This window comes from Cryptomeria japonica, chromosome 6, assembly GCF_030272615.1.
Source record: "Cryptomeria japonica chromosome 6, Sugi_1.0, whole genome shotgun sequence".
Taxonomy (NCBI): Eukaryota; Viridiplantae; Streptophyta; class Pinopsida; order Cupressales; family Cupressaceae; genus Cryptomeria; species Cryptomeria japonica.
The window spans coordinates 131,950,210-131,968,074 of NC_081410.1; the positions used below are offsets into that span (position 1 = coordinate 131,950,210).

Sequence of the window (17,865 nt, forward strand, 5' to 3'; positions counted from 1 at the left end):
ACGAACTTCCAAACAATGAGACCCCTATTTTATCATAAATATAGAATTCCTCTTTGTGAATACATAATGTTCTTGGCTCTTGCAATCTTCTTTCACTTACATAGAATTTTGTTTACAGCGAGCCATGTCAGTGACTGTGATGCCATGAAATTTAAAGACGGTCTTTACCTTAATAATAAAATGAGTACAGTGAAAGTGTCGTATTTCTGTAGCTATAATTTTGGGCAACAACATAAAATACAGAGACCTAAGAACAGTGTGTCTTTTCATAATAAGAGAATTTGGAAGCATGAGATAATCGAAGAGCAAGGTTCAACACCCTAGTACATACCAACACTGGGGAAAAATCAATGATTTCAGTTTGTAATTAAAACTTTTATCACAACACAACAAATACATTAACAATACACTAAAATAGCAGTAATTTTTTTGAATTGATTGTATTCTACCGCTTCAGAGCCCAAAGGATTTGAGTTTGTTTTGAGAATTGTATGGCTCAACTTACATCTTCATCCTCTAACACACCCCAATGTGCATCAAGAACTTGATTCTGCCAAATATCATCATCATAAGGCTCCACTGGATAAACATCACCCTGAAATACAGTCAATTGAAAAGATTTTACTCGTCTTCAGATGACAGCAAGTTGAAAGATGTTACCGAAGGAGCTAAAAATCTATTAAGAGGAAAGGATTAATTCAGTACATACTCCAGATGATAAATCAACATTCACTTTTGGAATTTTAAGGCCCTCTCTAACAATACGCTGTTCTAGATTTTCACTTTCTGCTTCCATAGAAGATATATCTGATAGTCTGCAATAAGGATTTTTTGCACCCATTTTCTCTCGCTTTAGAGCAATCTGTAGAAATGAAAAGCAGCATTAGCCAGCTTCCCCACACATCAACTGTGTCTATTTATAATAAAAGGTATATTATATGGCAGCTGGCCAACCTTGCCGGTTCTTGCAACTTCTGTAATCCCAAATTTGCTGAAAATCCTTTGGACTGCAACTATTTTTCCAGGATCACCAGTTACCTGGAACGTCCAATCCCATGCAAAAGTTGAAGATCATGGGTTCAATGCAATATTCTTTAACACAAAAAAAATAGAAAGCATGTGATGGTTAAAACATACAAAACCTCAATTGTTAATGAATTCTCAGATACATCAACCACTCGGCCTCTGAAGATATCCACGAGTCCTAGAACCTGGATAAGACATCAGTAAATGTTAGTTTGATGCACATTTTTACTCACAACTCCAGATAATTCCATCATCTCGGAAAATTGATTTGGAAAATAAATACATTGGATAAAAAAACATTATAACAACCTTGAACACCAAAAATGTGCTAAGAAACTAAACCATGAAATTCAGATCAATCTAGAAAGATATTTTACACATTATTTAAGTGAACTAGGTGAATTGGTCGTTTGATTCCCCGTAATGAAAGGGGATGGGGTGTCTCAAACATTTCCAAATTCTCGACCTTTCGATTCACACATCAAAAATTTTGTTTCTGAATATCTTTCCCAAGTGTAAGCCTTGTCTGTTCAATAATTAAATGAAACTAAATTATTTCGAGGGATAAATCTAGCTATTTTATATTTTGATGAGGCATTCTCTTTAAAAAATAGTGCCCAAGAATAGTAAATGGGTAAATGCGAAATCAATAACTGAAGCTGGTATATGAGAACCTTGAATCAACAATAGAATCAAAGAATCTATCACTTATCCAATATTTATAGAGACGAACCAAATAGCAGAAACTCATAGAAACTGGCTTTAAAATGCCACAGAAATCTAAAACACAAAAGAATGATCTATACAAGCTGAAGACCAGTTGTTGACAAAGCTAACAGAATAATAAACAGTTGTGTGCAATAAACATCATTCAAGGATGGAGATACATGTTTTGCCAGGAAATTACAAAAAATATCTCCTCTATAATCATGCTTAACTACAGCTACATGCACTTACATTTGGTTCCAGCTACCCACAACCACCTTCAAAAAATCATCTCTCTAACGCTATTTTGTCTTCTAAAATTGCTATGCAATCTTAACATTTCTCCGATGCTTGTATATTTCATTAATATCTCATGCATAGATGACAAACTCGCCGAATACTCGGCGAGTCACAAAAACTCGCCGAGTTTTTGGCCCTGGCGAGTAGTAATGACTTCTACTCGCCAGGAAACTCGCCGAGTTTTTGGCGAGTTTTTGCCAAAAACTCGCCCGTGTTTTCTCCAAAAACTCGCCCGTGTTTTCTATACAGCCGAAAACGGCTTAAAAACTCATTTGTTTTTTGTTTTCCAATTATGTTTTGGGCTGAGAAGGGGGAAACTCATTTGGAAGGCTTGGAAGGTGATTTGGGGTGGTTATTGAGTGATTCCAAGTGGATTTGAAGGGGATTTGAAGGGGATTTGAAGGGAAAATCAGATTCCAAGTAAGTTTTTTAATTTTTTTTTCTATGCTTTTTTAAAACAATTTGTTTATTTTTTGTTGCATTTAGATTGATTACAAATGATTCCTAGGTAGTCTAAATCATTTCTAAGTTATTTACACAAGATTTAACACAATTCTTGTTGAATTTTCACAATTTTTTTGAAGAATCTAGTTTTCAAAAAAAAATTCAAACCCTACTTTTTTTTTAAAAAAACTTCGAATGATGTCTAAATTTATTTAAACTAATGTAGATAGTTTGCTTAGTGCTAAATTGTTTAACTAAAATGTTAATTTTTTTTTGCACTTTGTATGTGTAGGTTAAGTAAGCATTAATCATGGCAAGGGAGCAATGGCCACTAGATCCATGCCCATCTGGATTTATAGGCACCCGTCCTAGAGGTGCTAGAGATGGGGCATGGAGGTATGCCTATGAGGGACCCGATCCTGGGTCAATTATATGCATAAAGTGTGAGAGAATACTTCATGGAGGCATCAACCGCCTCAAATACCACCTTGCAGGAATAGATAGGCATGATGCTAGAGCATGCCTTGGGACCAATGAAGAAATAAAAAGACAAATGAATGCCTTACTTGCAGCTGGGGAAGAGAAGAAACTGCAAAGGGAGAGGGCAAAACTAGCCATGAGATCAGCCATAGCTGAATCTCAAGGTGTTTCTATTGACCTTGAAGAGGAAGAAGAAGCACTTGAGGGCATAGTGGGCTCTCGGCGTGGCCCACGTATCCGCAAACCGACCATCAGCTCGCCCATTGCTTCTGCTTCCTCTAGTAGAGTACCTGGCCGGGGCCCTGTTCCACTTCCATCACAACGATCAGGTTCGATAGGTGATTATTTTGTGCCCAGAAACACACCTGGAGGACAACCATCATTAGAGGCTAGTGGATGGAATAAGGAGGTACATGAGAAAACTGACATTGCAATTGCTGATTTTTGGTACTTCAACAACATTGCATTCAATGTGGCGGAGAATGCTTATTGGTTGAATTTGGTGACTGCTATGACAGTTTCAAGAAAGGGGTACAAGGCCCCTTCTCGCAGGGATTTGAGTGGGAGGTTAGTAAATTACTACATAGTCCACTTGATTTCATTTTTAATTATTTTTTAGATTTCTTGTTTATTAAATCAAAATTGTGTACTAATACCTAATTTCACTTTGCACTTACAGGTTGCTCACAAATGCAGTTGCTAGGGCAAGAGAAGTGATGGAGGATCAAAAAATTGATTGGGCAAATTATGGCTCCACCATTCTTTCTGATGGGTGGACAGATGGCAAGAACCGCACCATCATCAATTTTTTGGTCGCTTGCAAGGAAAATGTAGTGTTCTTGAAATCTGTCGATGCCTCCAACAAGGTGAAAAATGCAGAAACATTGGCTGGAATGTTGGAGCGTGTCATCATGGAGGTGGGGGTAGAGAATGTGGTGCAAATCATCACAGATAATGCAACAGCATATGTGTCAGCAGGTAGAATCCTTTTGAATTATCACCTTTAGGCATTAGCAATATTCTCATTTGTTGTGGGCTTTGTTTTACTTGGTTGCATATTTCTTAAGAATAAATTCTTCTTTTGCAGGAAGAATCCTCCAAGAGAGGCACCCCACTCTTTTTTGGACACCTTGTGCAGCACATGTCCTTGACCTTCTTTTGGAGGACATAGGAAAACTTGAGTGGGTGACTCCAGTTGTGGAAGATGCAAGGAGGATCACCAAATATATCTACAATCACCCTTGGGTCCTAAATTTGATGAGACAACACACGCAAGGGAAAGATTTGGTGAGAGCTGGTGTCACAAGGTTTGCAACGATTTTCTTGACGTTGCAAAGCATTCTTGCTGCATTGACTTCTTTGAAACAAATGTTTGTGAGTGGAGAATGGCTTAACTCACCTTATTCAAAGAAGCCTGAAGGAGAGGCTGTCGCATGCATAGTCTTCGACAACCAATTTGCACAAAGGGCTGCAGAGATTGTGAAGGTTGTTACTTCAAAACTTTAATTTTTAAATTTTAGTTATTCTTGATTCAAGTCTCTCATTACTAATTTGTAACTTCATTATTTAAATTTTGATCTTTTTGTAATTTGTATTTTTCAATTGTAGGTGTCAGAGCCCTTGGTTCGAGTTCTTCGCTTGGTGGATGGGGATAAAACCCCAATGGGATATCTTTATGAGGCCATGGATAGGGCCAAAGAGTCTATCAAAAATTACTACAAGGGGGATAGGCTCAAATTTGATCCCATTTGGGAAATTGTTGATAGGAGGTGGAACAATCAGCTCCACCAACCCATTCATGCAGCAGGGTACTTCCTCAACCCTCGTTTTAGGTTCGGGGGTTCTTACTCAGATTCGAATGGAGAAGTCATGGAGGGCCTCAGTACATGCATTGAGAGGATGGTACCTGATGTTGAGGAGAGAGACCTCATTGTGAGTGAGCTCCAAAATTATGAGGGAGGAAGGGGTAAGCTATTCTCTTCAGAGCTGGCTAGGAGAGGAAGAACCACTCAAACCCCAGGTATAACATTTGCCATTTGGATTTTGGGATCTAAAGACTAAAATGATTGATAAATTATGTTTTCTCTTTTCTCTTTGCTTTCTAACTTTTCCATTTTATTTATTTTGCAGATGCTTGGTGGCAAAATTGGGGTGGAAACACCCCACATCTCAAAAAATTTGCCCTCAGAGTCTTATGTCAGCCTTGCAGTTCATCCAATTGTGAGCGCAATTGGAGCTTGTTTGAAGCAATCCACACGAAGAAGAGGAGCAAGTTAGCGCAGAAACGGCTCAATGACCTTGTCTACGTGCAATATAATCTTCGATTGCGCGTAAAGAAGGTAGAGGAACTAGAAGGTGGTCCAATTGACTTGGATGATATAGATCCTTACAGTGATTGGACATCACAGGAGCAGCCTCCATTGTTTTCCGACACTGACATCACTAATTTGGAGAGGCAGGCTATGGAGGAGGGGGGTGGATTTGGTTTCAGGCTGGATGACATTGAGGAGGATGAGGATGAGGATGAGGATGAGGATTCATTGCCAGTGCCAGAGGCAGGTGGAGACATAGCTTCATCCAGGATGGAGGATGAGTCTCAATCAACCATACCGAGCGAGGAGGCACAGTCACGCCCAGTCCCGCAGCAGACTTATACGACTAGACAGTCTAGACCCTCTAGTTCTACCTCTCCCCATGTTTTTGCTAGAGCTGGGAAGAGGAAGTTGTAATTGTAATTTGTGATGATGTATTTACTTTTGGTTTTACAAAAACTATTTAGTAATTTACTATTTTGCTTCAGGCTTCCAGCCATCAGCATTCCTCATGAGGATGCGATTTTGTAGACACTTTGCATTTAAATATATCTAGAATCAGCTTGTTTCTTTTGTGTTATCATTTATTGACTCTTTGGATGCATCTTCTCATTAAAAATTGCAAAAAAAATGCGTTTTTTACTAAGTTTAAGCGTGTTTTTAAGTTGCCGAGTTTTTCGCCGAGTTTTTCCCGAGTTTTCGCCGAGTTTTTTTCCCAGGGGCTTGGCGAGTCGAGCCGAGTCGCGAGTAGTTCAACTATGATCTCATGCACAAATGTGCATCCCTCATGTGCAACATCTCTTCTCAAGCTCTACATCTAATGCCCATACACAAGAATAAACTAAAGGTACAAACCTACATTAACACCTGTTATGTTGGTTTCAATGGGTTAATTGTATAGGAAATAAAAAAATTCCAAATCATGAAGTGCTAATATAAGACATAGCAGGGCATCTTAAAGAGTTCTTTTCTTCATAAGAGGTCCATAATATCCCAATCATATCTTGGAAATGGGCATATCAGTTATAGATATTAGGAAAGGGCAACAATGCCTGAAACCATCAGATCTGGAGCTCCAGAGTATGCAACATGTCAAGCAAGGGTCTTGTTGTGACGTTTTCACACATCACCCCATTGCAAATGGGACCCCTTATTTTTTAGGCCCTTTTGGTCTTTTGGTTTTCGTTTTTTGGGATCTTTGGTGGCGGTCTCGATAGTCTCTTTGTTTTGCAAGTGAGTGGGGTCAGTTTGATCAAGCCTGCAGCTCGTTTGAGCGATTTTGGTTAAGTCTAGGGCTCGAATTGTTAGTTTTAGGGTTTCTACCTTTAGTCCTAGATTTTAGGGGTTTCCTTTTAGGACTTTCGAAAACTATATGTTGTAATGGAGTCAAGACCCTCTAAGGAACTGACACATGTAATTTGAGTGAATTATGAGCAACTTTTTGTTTTTTGGAAGTTCCTATTTTTTAGGGATTTCACTACCTCTCGAAATGTCTTCATTTCACCAGAAATCAAACTTTACTATTTTTGGTTTCTATTTTTATAAAGTGTCCTTGCGTCCTGTTTTGTTCTAACACTGCATTTTGAAAGAGTATCTATTTTTCGAAAGTTTATTTGTGACAGGTCCTTGCAAGCTGACACTGAAGACAAGATATACACGATCATTTCTAAATCCGGAAAAGTCATGGAATTCCTTGGCAGAGTGAAATCCACGCCCAAATCCCAAGTAGGGGGCCAAAAGCAAGACATCATGGAAAGAGTGAAAATCATGAAATTCCTTCTCCAGATGGAAAATGTGCCTAGGTGAGTGAAAGGGCGCTAAAACTAGCTTGCCGGTTCGGGTTTGGGTTCGAAGAACCGGTATGCCGGTACGGCAAAATTTTGAAAAGGGGTTTGGGTTCATTAGCACAAAAACATGTAAATTTTATATATATATATATTAATATTTGTGCAGCCTATAAGCACGAATTAAGATTAGCATGTCACATATCATCATATAAACAACAAAACAAACATAAACTTGTAATCATAGCATCATGATCATACCATAATAGCATCATATACATCAAGTTTAATATCAAAATGACAAAATATTCAAGTATCATTGTTTCAACTTTCAACAATATAAAGTTTAATCATCAAATGGATCAGCCAATTCATCATCCTCCTCATCCTCCTCATCCTTGACATTGACATTAGATGAGCCAACGCCACTTGCACTTGCACTATAAGTTTGCTCGCCCTCCAAGTCATCAAGTGTCAATGCAAGAAGCTGAGAAGCAGGAGCATCCAAATCAGTATGCTCTGGCTCTATATCACACATCTCTGTTTCCCCTTGTGTGTAGTCACGTTGTTTGTGTCAAAGAAGACGTAGGTTGGAATGCACATATACTAAATTCTCCGCTCTTTTTGATAGCAACCTATTGCGCTTTATAAAGTGGATGAAAGAGTATGTGCTCCAATTTCTTTCTGAAGCAGATGAACTAGCAACCTATGAAGACAAAGTAAACAATTAAAGTTATACATTAATAAAATTAAAATTAAAAATTACTAGCAACCTATGAAGACAAAGTAAACTATAAATAAACTTGTGATAAATTTTAATTAATTAAACTTACTTGTGATAAAACTTTTACAGCGAGGGGCTGTAGGTGTTGGAAGCATGCACCATGGAAGTACCACCAGCTATGAGCATCCTTCTTGGATCTATGACGAAGTGCCTCAACACTTAGACCATTCCCATTTGCGAATTCTATGAACTCGTTTGTAACAATATCTCGCAAATCATCATCAAGATATAGTCTAAGAAATGTTGCCTTGTACCCATCAGATACTTCTAGAACTCTCCATGGTGGAATCCTTCCTGGTTTATCAAGAAACTGATTGCTATAGTACTTTGGCGTCAAGGCATAGGCAAGAAGATGCAAAGGAGTGGTCATCTTATTCCACCTTTCTACAATAATTGCTTTCACTTCTTTGAAGAATTTCTCCTCAGGATCATTCTCTTTTGCATTTATAGTGAACTTTATTTTTTCAAGCATTGAGTCAACGCCATCATAAATCTCACCAATGTGAGGCCTATCCATGTTGGTAGAGCGAATCATACTCATAATGGGCTCAATGATACTTAGGAGATATGTAACAAGATCCCACCATTTCTCATTCAATATTCTCTCCCTAATTTTTTCTGCCCTCTCACTGCTACTCTGCTTCCATACAGTCCAATTGTTGTCGATCACCATATTGCATAGTGCCACTCTAACTTTCACAAGTCGTCTTAAGACGATTGTGTTTGATGCAAAACGGGTCTCAACAACCTATAACACAAATTAATGCCAAAATGATTAAAAAATAAAGCCAAACTTTAAAGAAGAATACACAATATAGCTTACACAATGATATTATGAACATTGAAATTAAAAAAATCAGAAAATGTAAAATTAAATTACTATTTCACTTATGTTCAATAGCTCCAAATTCAAAAAGGATCTAAAAATCCCTTGAGACATGTGGTGGTTTGTGATGAACATTTGGATGTCCTCAGCCTCTACATACACATCTCTGATCCATTTTATTTTAGTCCCAATCCTTTGTAGCATAAGATTGAGTGAATGGACCGCACAAGGTGTCCAAAAGATGTGATCATAGCGTTCTTCAACCAACAAACCAGCAGCTCTACAATTTCTTGCATTGTCCATTATGACTTGGACAACATTGCGGGGTCCCACTGACTCAATGGCGGAGATGAGATCTTTTGCAATAAATTGGCCATCTTTTACTTGGCCCTCACAATCCACAGCTTTCAAAAACATTGCCCTTTTAGGGGACACCGCTATGACATTGATCAAAGGACGATTTTTAGCATCTTTCCAACCATCTGAAACAATTGTTACACCTGTTTCAGCCCATGAATCCGTTATGGGTTTCAATGCATCTTCAACCCTCTTCACCTCTTTGTCCAATAATGTTCCACGTACCTTCTCATAACCTGAGGCCCTTATACCCTCTTGGAGCTTCATTAACACTTTTTATCATTTGCTTCCAATATGGGGAGCGAACAACATTGAAAGCCAACCCATTTGCACAAATGCACCTTTCTATATCTTGGTCAGCAATGTCTCTACTCTCATTTTGAAATGCGGTTTCTAAAGGCCCCTTTGCTCTTTTGCATGTCAAGGGTGGTTCATTTTCAGGTTCATTTGTGGAAAAGAAGGGGTGGTCTTGTACTACAACATCGGGATTAGATGGGGCTTACATTCCCCTTGTTTTCTTTGTTGCAATTTGATTCAATCTACGAACTTCTCTCTCTTCTGCCTCCTCATGCTCCCTAAAATATTTCATCACTGTCTCATCTGGTATAGGTTTACCATCTTTTCCAAGGCATTTTTTGATGCCTCTTCCTTTTATTCCACACAAATGGCCTACCACCTGATAATATGAACTATTACGTTCAATACCACATCCTTGGCATCTCCAACGGAATCCCCACCTCCTGGAAGTGGGTCTAAAATGTCAACATACTTCCATAAAGGAGAATTCGGATCATTTCTTTGTTTTGTAATTGTTTGTTCATTGCCAACGGAGGAAGAGGTAGATGCCATTCTAGTTCCTATGGCAAGAAATAACATAAACATATTCAAAAACATAAACAAAATAATGAAAAACAATTAATGTTTCATGTTTGACAACTTGTGAAACAAAAATAGTTGGAAAAAAATGTTAAAAAACCTACCTCTTGTAGCCAATGGGAGCTTGCAAACGTATGGAAATGATGTTGCAACACTTGTTGAAGCTTCAAAAATCAGTATTCAACTCCTCCTATTTGATCTTGGAAGCCAAACTTTGTTCACCCTTTCTCAACCTGCTATCAAAAAACTTTTGTTTGCAACACAAATGATGAGAAATGAGCCAAGATTATGCTTTAGATGTCACTTTCAGGGTATAAAATTGACTTTTTACATGGCAGATTTCAAAAAAAAATTAAATTTTGCATTAAAAAAACCGTTTTGGGCCGCCCAGCCGTCTGGGTTTGACCTAGGTCCGCCCGGGTTCGACTTGGTTCGATCTTGGTCCACCCAGGTTCGAACCAAGTCAAACCCCCTAGGAAATTCGAACCAAGGCCGGATCGGACCCGGACCATACCGGACCCGAACCAGGGGGGTGTGGAGGCGAACCCGGTAAGCTAGCGCTAAAATGAAGTCAGCATGGAAAGCATGAAAAATGATGAATTCCTTGATCACGTGCAAATAGCACTCTAGAAGGAAGTTTGGCGCTAAAATCACATGCTCATGGAAAGTCAAAGATTTGTGAATTCCTTGACACATGCAAAATTCCACCCAAGGATGGAGTAGGGCGCTAAAATGCCCATGTCATGGAAAATGTGAAAGAGTCAAATTCCTTGCCCAGTGTAAAATTCCACCCAAGGATGAGTTAGGGCACTAAAAGGGAGGTGCCTTGGAAAACTTCAAATTTCGTAAATTCCTCCTTCGAGTCAAAATTCCACCCATGCTAGATGAAGGATTCCAAAATCAAATGGACATGGAAAATGAATGAAATGAAGAATTCCATCAGCAAGTGAAATCCACGCGCAACTCAAAAATGAAGAAAATTTTCCAAGGCAAAGGGGAAATTGAGGGCCAGGAATGGAATGAAAAAGCAAGGATTCCCCTTGGTACAAATTTTTAAAATTCCATTATTAGATGGACTCGGGTCCTAAATTTTCCAAAAGTTCCTAAAAAATGGGAGATGTGAAAAATTGGTCGAAAAGCTCCCTACGAACATGATGAATTCAAAGAGCACAAAAAAATTCCTTCCTCAAGGAACAAATTTCCAGAATTTCTTCTTCTGATCCAAAATGTGCCCAAGGTTGGAAGCAAGACATAAAAATCAAGGTTTGGGAAGAAAGGTTCAAAATTCAAAAAATCCCCTCCTCGAGGAAGAATTGCGCCCAAGAAGAAGAAATTCCAGGAAGGGGAGAATTTGGCTAAGTATTGGAAATTCTTTCCTTCAAGACAAAATTCCAAGAAAGCCAAAAATTGACAAGTGCTAGAAATTCCTTCTGTCAGAAGAAATTCTTGGAAAAGGTGAAAATTTGGCTAAGTGATGGAAATTCCTTCCTTCAGGGTAGAATTCTTGGAAAAAGTAAAAAATTGACTAAGTGTTGGAAATTCCTTCCTTCGGAACATAGTTCTTGGAAATCATGAAAAATTGGCGAAGGCATGAAGAATTTCCTTCCTTCGGGGTAAAGTAGAATCAAGGTCAAGAATGGGCACCAAATGAAGGGTATGGAGGATTTTTCCTCAAGCAAAATTCCTTCACCATGTGTTTTTAGCACCCAAGTTAGAGATGAAGTGTTGGACAAGGGTAAGGAAGAAATTTCTTTCCAAAGAAGAATTCCTCCACAACATGAATTCCACCCCAGGATGAATTGAAGGTAAAAAAAAAATTCTAAGGAAGGAATCAAGGATGAACTGAACAAGAAAATTCCCCTCGGAAAAATTTTGAAAAAATCCATTTCCGAGCATCAAAAATCATCCAAATTTCAAAGTGATGATAGATTTGGAATCGTGAGAGGATGTGATGAGAGATTTGGAATCGTGAGAGGATTTTCTCTCTCCTGGACCCAAGAACTCAAATTTGAAAAAATTCCTAAAAAATAGGAGTTGTGAAAAGTCAATGGAAAAGCTTCCCTAGATCAAGGAAAAGTCAAAATCTCAAGAAAATTCTTCATGAATCAAAAGTTTCTCTCTCCTGTAGTTTTCTCTCTCCAAGGATTTCTCGCCAAGTGGTAGCCAGGCCATCGCATTTATGGCATTGTGGCAAATTCCTTTTGCATGTAGTCGTCACATTTAAGGCATTATGACAGATTCATTTTGCATGAAGTCGTCGCATGTGGAAATGATGGTGCATTTATGGCAGGATGGGTTGATTTGTGCATGGAGGAATATTCATTGTATGTTGGGTGAATTTGATGAAAGTGGTGCATTTAATGCACGAATGGATGTCGTTTTGGGCATGTTTGAATTAATTGTATATGGGTTTAATGGGTATTAATTGTTGATTCCCACCTTGTTGCATCATGAGTGGGGAATCATTTGGGGAAAACCCTAATTAGGGTTTCGCATGTGATCATGGCTTGAGGCCCTATATAAAGGAGTGACCCCCTCATTTGTAAAGGGGAGGGAGATTTGTACGAAATTGTTGCGATAGGTTTTTGAGATAATAACAGTGAAACATTGTTCTCTGATGGTGTCCACTTAAGTTATTTTTTTCAAAACTTGCATGGTTTCACCTTCCTCACTTCGAGTAGAATTTTATTTTCTCAATTGTTAGATAAAGTGTTTTGATTTCAATGGAGAATGTAATGGTGTTTGATGAATTTCCATGGTTCATACTTTTTGCATCTTGCTGATTGTAAGTTGCAATGTAAAGTTAGCCTGAACCCCCAAATTTATGCTAAGTTCGATTGTGAATAGTCGTTTGGATTGCGTCGTGTTGGGTGATCAAATGCACTTTCTCAATGTGAAAATCCTTCAACATCCTCAGAAGATTGCATTGGTTCTTGCAAAGTTGTAGTTAAACTTGGCGAAGCAAAGCTTGGTTTATTTGGAATTTGTCCACTAAAGCAATATCTATTGATATCACTGCCCTTAGGAGTAGATTTAGATCTTTCTAAACCCTTTCTCCTTTATTTTCAGTTAGTTCCAATTTAGTTCGTTCGAAGCAGAAGCATCACAAAATTGTCATGTCCAATGATGAAGTTCCAAGCCACAACAAAGAAGTGAAAGAACAATCCGAACGTAAGGCCCCTTCGATTACCAACATATCAAATCAAGCCAACTGAGTCACATCCATTGCATAACCAGAACCTTAGAGTTAGTCGTTTTATCTTATTGCAATCTTAGCATACGGTTTAACTTTGATCAAGAGAGAGTGAAGTGACCATTAGGCAACTTTATTCTGTGTTAGGCGTTGTCATAAAAAACACATCAACAGGTCCTTTCAATTATAACATCCATCTTTAAATTCATTGGTAAGTTCAAACATCCCCCAAAAATGCATTTGCATGGTTGAAAGCAGTGTCTTTGATACCACCTCAAATTTTAGCCCTTTCAAAAATTAACAAGATCACAAAAAAGGATACCTGAATCACCTAACAAAAAAATTCTATGAGACCAGTGGACACAATTTTATAATGAAATTGAAAGAATTAAAATACTCCAATAACAAACTTTCTACCAGATGAATAATGCAAACTGAGTGCACTTAAAGAGAAAAGTTTTCTATTTGAGGTACTGAAAGAGGCTCCAAGTTAGCCTTCTGTAATACTAAAGTCCAGAAGACCTATGCCTAACCGATCAAGCATGGTCTAAGCCTAATCAAACTAGATGAGACTATGTTGTAACATCTCACTCAAGTTTCTAATTATTAACAAATGCAAACTGAATCTCTAGAATATCTAGGATAGTCTAATTTATTTACTACATAATTATCTAAGGTGCATTAAAAAATGCCAACCTATAAGAACTGTTGAATTATTTTAGTTATTCTCATACATTAAGGTAATTTCTGTTGGAATTATATGCTTGTCAGATTTACCAAGACTTGCCTTGGGGCTTCCACACTCACAAATTCTATAGAATAATGCTAACAGGTTTGACACAAAAAAAAGGAGCAAACCTATCATACAGAACTGACAACTACAAATAACCTACATCTCTATAACCCCATGAATGACTTTAATATCCATCCTCTTTTTATAACATGAATAGAGGTGGAACTGAGATGTAATTGATAGACTCAAATTCCAATATGTTGTCTCCCAAAAATAGCAAGATTTGCCTAGTTAATCTTTGTGAGCTCAACTAGCTCAACTAAGCAGATAGGCATGCAGAGATGATCGTTTAAGGAGCTAGGACTAACTCTTAATGTAATTCAGATTACCTGCATGTCATTGAATGATCTGGATAGTCATGCAATTATACAAAATTTACCTAAATTATAAAAATATTTAACTTAGGAAACACCAAATCAACCTAAATCTAATATTGACAGGTCTTAGAAAAAGCCTATTGGGCAACAATTTATTTATTTATTTCTTCCCCTTCAATAATTCACTATTTACTCCATTGATGTTCTGCAAATATTTTCAACAATATTCCAATCAGCATATTGTTTTGATATTTATCATTTATTGAGCCAACTATTTTGCAGTTGTTTGTTTACTTTTTTTTTTTTAGCAAATCTTCACTATAGTCATTGATTGTCTTCATTTCTTTAACTATGCAATCCAAAGTCATGACTTGCCATTGTATATTTAGTGTGTCCGATGTGAATCTCATACTTTGTTCTTCAGAAAAAAATTGAAGTTGTATTCATTTCTTTTTTAGCTTGTCAATAGCATTCTGTTTGCCAGTGACGATTATCATTTAGCTTTCAAGTTTAGCCTATATTCCTTCATTTCCTCACTTTCTAACTTTTGACAATAGAATGCACCTCTTTCTTTTTTTTTAAAATCAACATCACTGTTGATTGTTCAAGAGATATTTTCTGCAGCATCTTCATCTGCTTGTGACATGTTTTCTGTTAAGTTTCAAAAACTTGCAGATAATAATATAGGGTCTGTGCCATGAAGAGGTAAGAATAAGGATTTTTGAAGTGTAAAAGCTGGCAAGGAAAAATATATTTTGGTGCCAATGTCTTCGTTTATAAGCCCAATCCACTAAAGTTAGACACGTACACCAACATTGCAGCATTGTCAAGCAAATTGCAATTATTCTTTAGGGGATTTGAAAAATGATCTTTTGGAATTTGGATTTGTAGGTTAGTTTCTTTTTTTCTTTTCTTTTTTGAGTAAACAAATATTCTAATTTTCTAGCATGTAAGAATTACAAAACTTATTGCATTAAATTCAACTTATGTAATTTTTTTTACTGATTTACAGTTATACAAGTTTATGTGAATCAATTTTCTTTTTCCCTCTAAATATAGAGTTTGTGTTTTAGGGTAAAAACTTGTTATTTTTGTCAATTTCATTAATTCAATTATCATATTACCATATTACAATTCAAATTTTCAAATGCATTTAAATTTTACATGATTTTTTTTAAATTCATGTTCATAGTTGTACTTTTTTAACACTATTATATTCCCTTTTATTATTGTTGCAAGTTAGTATACAATGGCATCCAACTCCACATTAGGTTTGGACTAAACAAGTGAAAGCCATCCGATTGGAACTAAATCCCTCAATGTCATGACCCCGCTTGGAAATATTCCATAATGGGAATTGTTGCAAGGATTGTGATTTGTACCTGGTGCATGAAAATCTTAGTGGAGGCATCAACTGCCTTGAATACCATCTTGTAGGCATTTCTAATCATGACATCAAGGCATGTCTAGGTTCTCAAAAAGAGCAGAAATGAGAGATGATAGCACTTCTTATGTTATTGGATGAGAAGAAATCAGACAAGGCGATGGGCACAAGCAACCATTGTTCTTAATTTACCACCAAAAAACCAGGTAGATACAATAGACACTATGGACTCTAGTAGCAATCCCTACATACATGGCACATTCACCTCATCTAATATAATGCCCCCACTTTGAAATATAATTTAATAATAAATAATGATAATAATATTGAAATACAAAAGAATAAAAATATAATTAAAACTAAAATATAAAATAATATAGTTAAATATAATTAAAATTTAATTAAGTTAATGGTCAAAAGACATGAAATGAAAAGTTGTGACTCCCTCAAACATGAGATATAAAAGGGAGAAGATAACCTCATTTGAGGGGGATAATTTGGGAATCAAAAGTGTAGATATGGTTTAAATAAGAAGTGAAGAACTGATTGTGAAAGGTTGTGTCCCTTTCAAAGGACAGAAATAATAAAGAGTCACACTCTTTTAAAGGGTGCTGAGGGTGAAGGGTGTGTCTCTTGCCAAAGGACATACATGATGAAGAGGTGTGACTCTCCCTCACATTGGAGGATATAAAGTGGAGAAGTTTTCATTTGAGAAGTAGGGATCCATGGAATAGAAAAAAATATGTGAAGCATTAGAAGCAGATTTAGAAGCAGACCAAAGTCAGAATTATAAGAGAATCTGGAAGAATGATATGAACATTTATCAAAGAGATCAGAACACAAATAGAAATCTGCAAATAGTAATAAAGCAGGCATTGAAGGAAAAGAAGAGGAAATATTAAATCAATAACCAGAGTATCCGACTTGATGGAATAGAAAGGATTTTTCACACACACACACACATATATATCTGAGTATAGGCAGCAGATCAGATTGATATAAACAACAGACCTGTGCATTTAAAGAGGGAAACAACATCAAACTAAATCTGTCCATATTAGCACAATAGACTGAAAATAGACAACCTGCAATAATTCTACAAGTATATTGGGCAAAATTTAGTGTCCTCCCAAAAGGGGACATTACATCTAACTCAAGTAAAGCTAAGTTGCAAGGGTTCTTTGTTCCTAGAAACATACCTGGAACTAAAATTTCACTACAAGGTACAAGGTGGAACAAAGAAGGCACACAAAGAAACACACAAGGCACGTACAACATTTTAGTATTAAAAACTTCAATTTGATGTGGCCAAAAGTCTGTATTAGAAGTATTTAGTGACAACATTGAAGGAAAGGGGGTGAGGCACCTTCTCTAAGACAATTAAGTGGGAAATACAAAAACAATTGTAAAAGATCAAAAGAAGCAATACCAAAAGTTTAGATGCACAATTCTTTTAGATGGGTGGACTGCACCCTCATCAATTTTTTAGTGGCTTCAAATGGTGAGTTGATTTTCTTGAAGTCAGTCAATGATTTCAAAAAAATAAAGAATGCAAAAACATTGGGCTTAATGTTGGAATAGGTTGTATTAGAGGTTGGGTATACAAAATGTTAAGCAAGTTGTTACTGACAATACAATGCCATATGTAGTGGCTAGAAGATTGTTTCAAGAGAGGAATTTGACACATTTCTGGACCCCAGGTTCAACCCATCAACTTGACATTCTTTTCGAGGACATAGGCAAAATTGATTGGCTGGGCCCAATTGTAGAAGATGCAAAGAATATAACAAAAAATATTTATAATCGCCCTTGGGTTCTCAACTTAATAAAAGCATACCAAGAGTAATAAGGCTTGTGTGATTGGGTGTCACAAGGTTTGCAACTGATTTTCTAATATTGCAAAGCATTTCTAATTCATTGACATCCTTGAAGCAAATGTTTTTTATTCAAGCATGGCTAGACTCAACATATTCAAAGAAAGTTGATGGAGAGAGGACCACATAGATAATTTTTAATAAAGTCTTTGCCAAGAAACCTACAGAGATTTTCAAGGTAACATTAAACTTCAATTTAAAAGTATTTAGTTTCATTGTAACTTTTAAGTTAGTAAATTGAAATTGTTTTTACTTTATAAGAATTGAAGCCATTTGTGAGGGTTTTGTGCTTGGTGGAACCCAATGGAATACATTTATGAGGCTATGAATAAGGCCAAAGAGACCATCCAAAACTATTATAAGGAGGGATGCAAGTAGATTTGCCTCCATTTGGAAGATCATTGATCAAG

At 36.9% G+C, this 17,865-nt stretch overlaps 2 protein-coding genes across 3 annotated transcripts in view; one reads left to right on the forward strand and one right to left on the reverse strand.

Annotated features, from left to right (window-relative positions):
- LOC131044215 (acetolactate synthase small subunit 1, chloroplastic) overlaps positions 1-17,865 on the reverse strand; it is a 140,284-nt gene that overhangs the window by 64,948 nt on the left and 57,471 nt on the right. For both annotated transcript variants that reach the window (XM_057977492.2, XM_057977491.2), the window contains exons 4-7: positions 1,143-1,211; positions 955-1,038; positions 710-862; positions 506-595 (exon numbers count right to left, since the gene is read on the reverse strand). In XM_057977492.2, the coding sequence (XP_057833475.1) occupies positions 506-595; positions 710-862; positions 955-1,038; positions 1,143-1,211 (396 nt within the window). The remainder of the gene's footprint in view (positions 1-505; positions 596-709; positions 863-954; positions 1,039-1,142; positions 1,212-17,865) is intronic.
- On the forward strand, positions 4,023-5,944 carry LOC131044216 (uncharacterized). The gene is made up of 3 exons (XM_057977493.2): positions 4,023-4,440; positions 4,564-4,975; positions 5,086-5,944. The coding sequence occupies exons 1-3, from the start codon at positions 4,213-4,215 to the stop codon at positions 5,682-5,684; spliced, it is 1,239 nt and encodes a 412-aa protein (XP_057833476.1). The 5' UTR covers positions 4,023-4,212; the 3' UTR covers positions 5,685-5,944.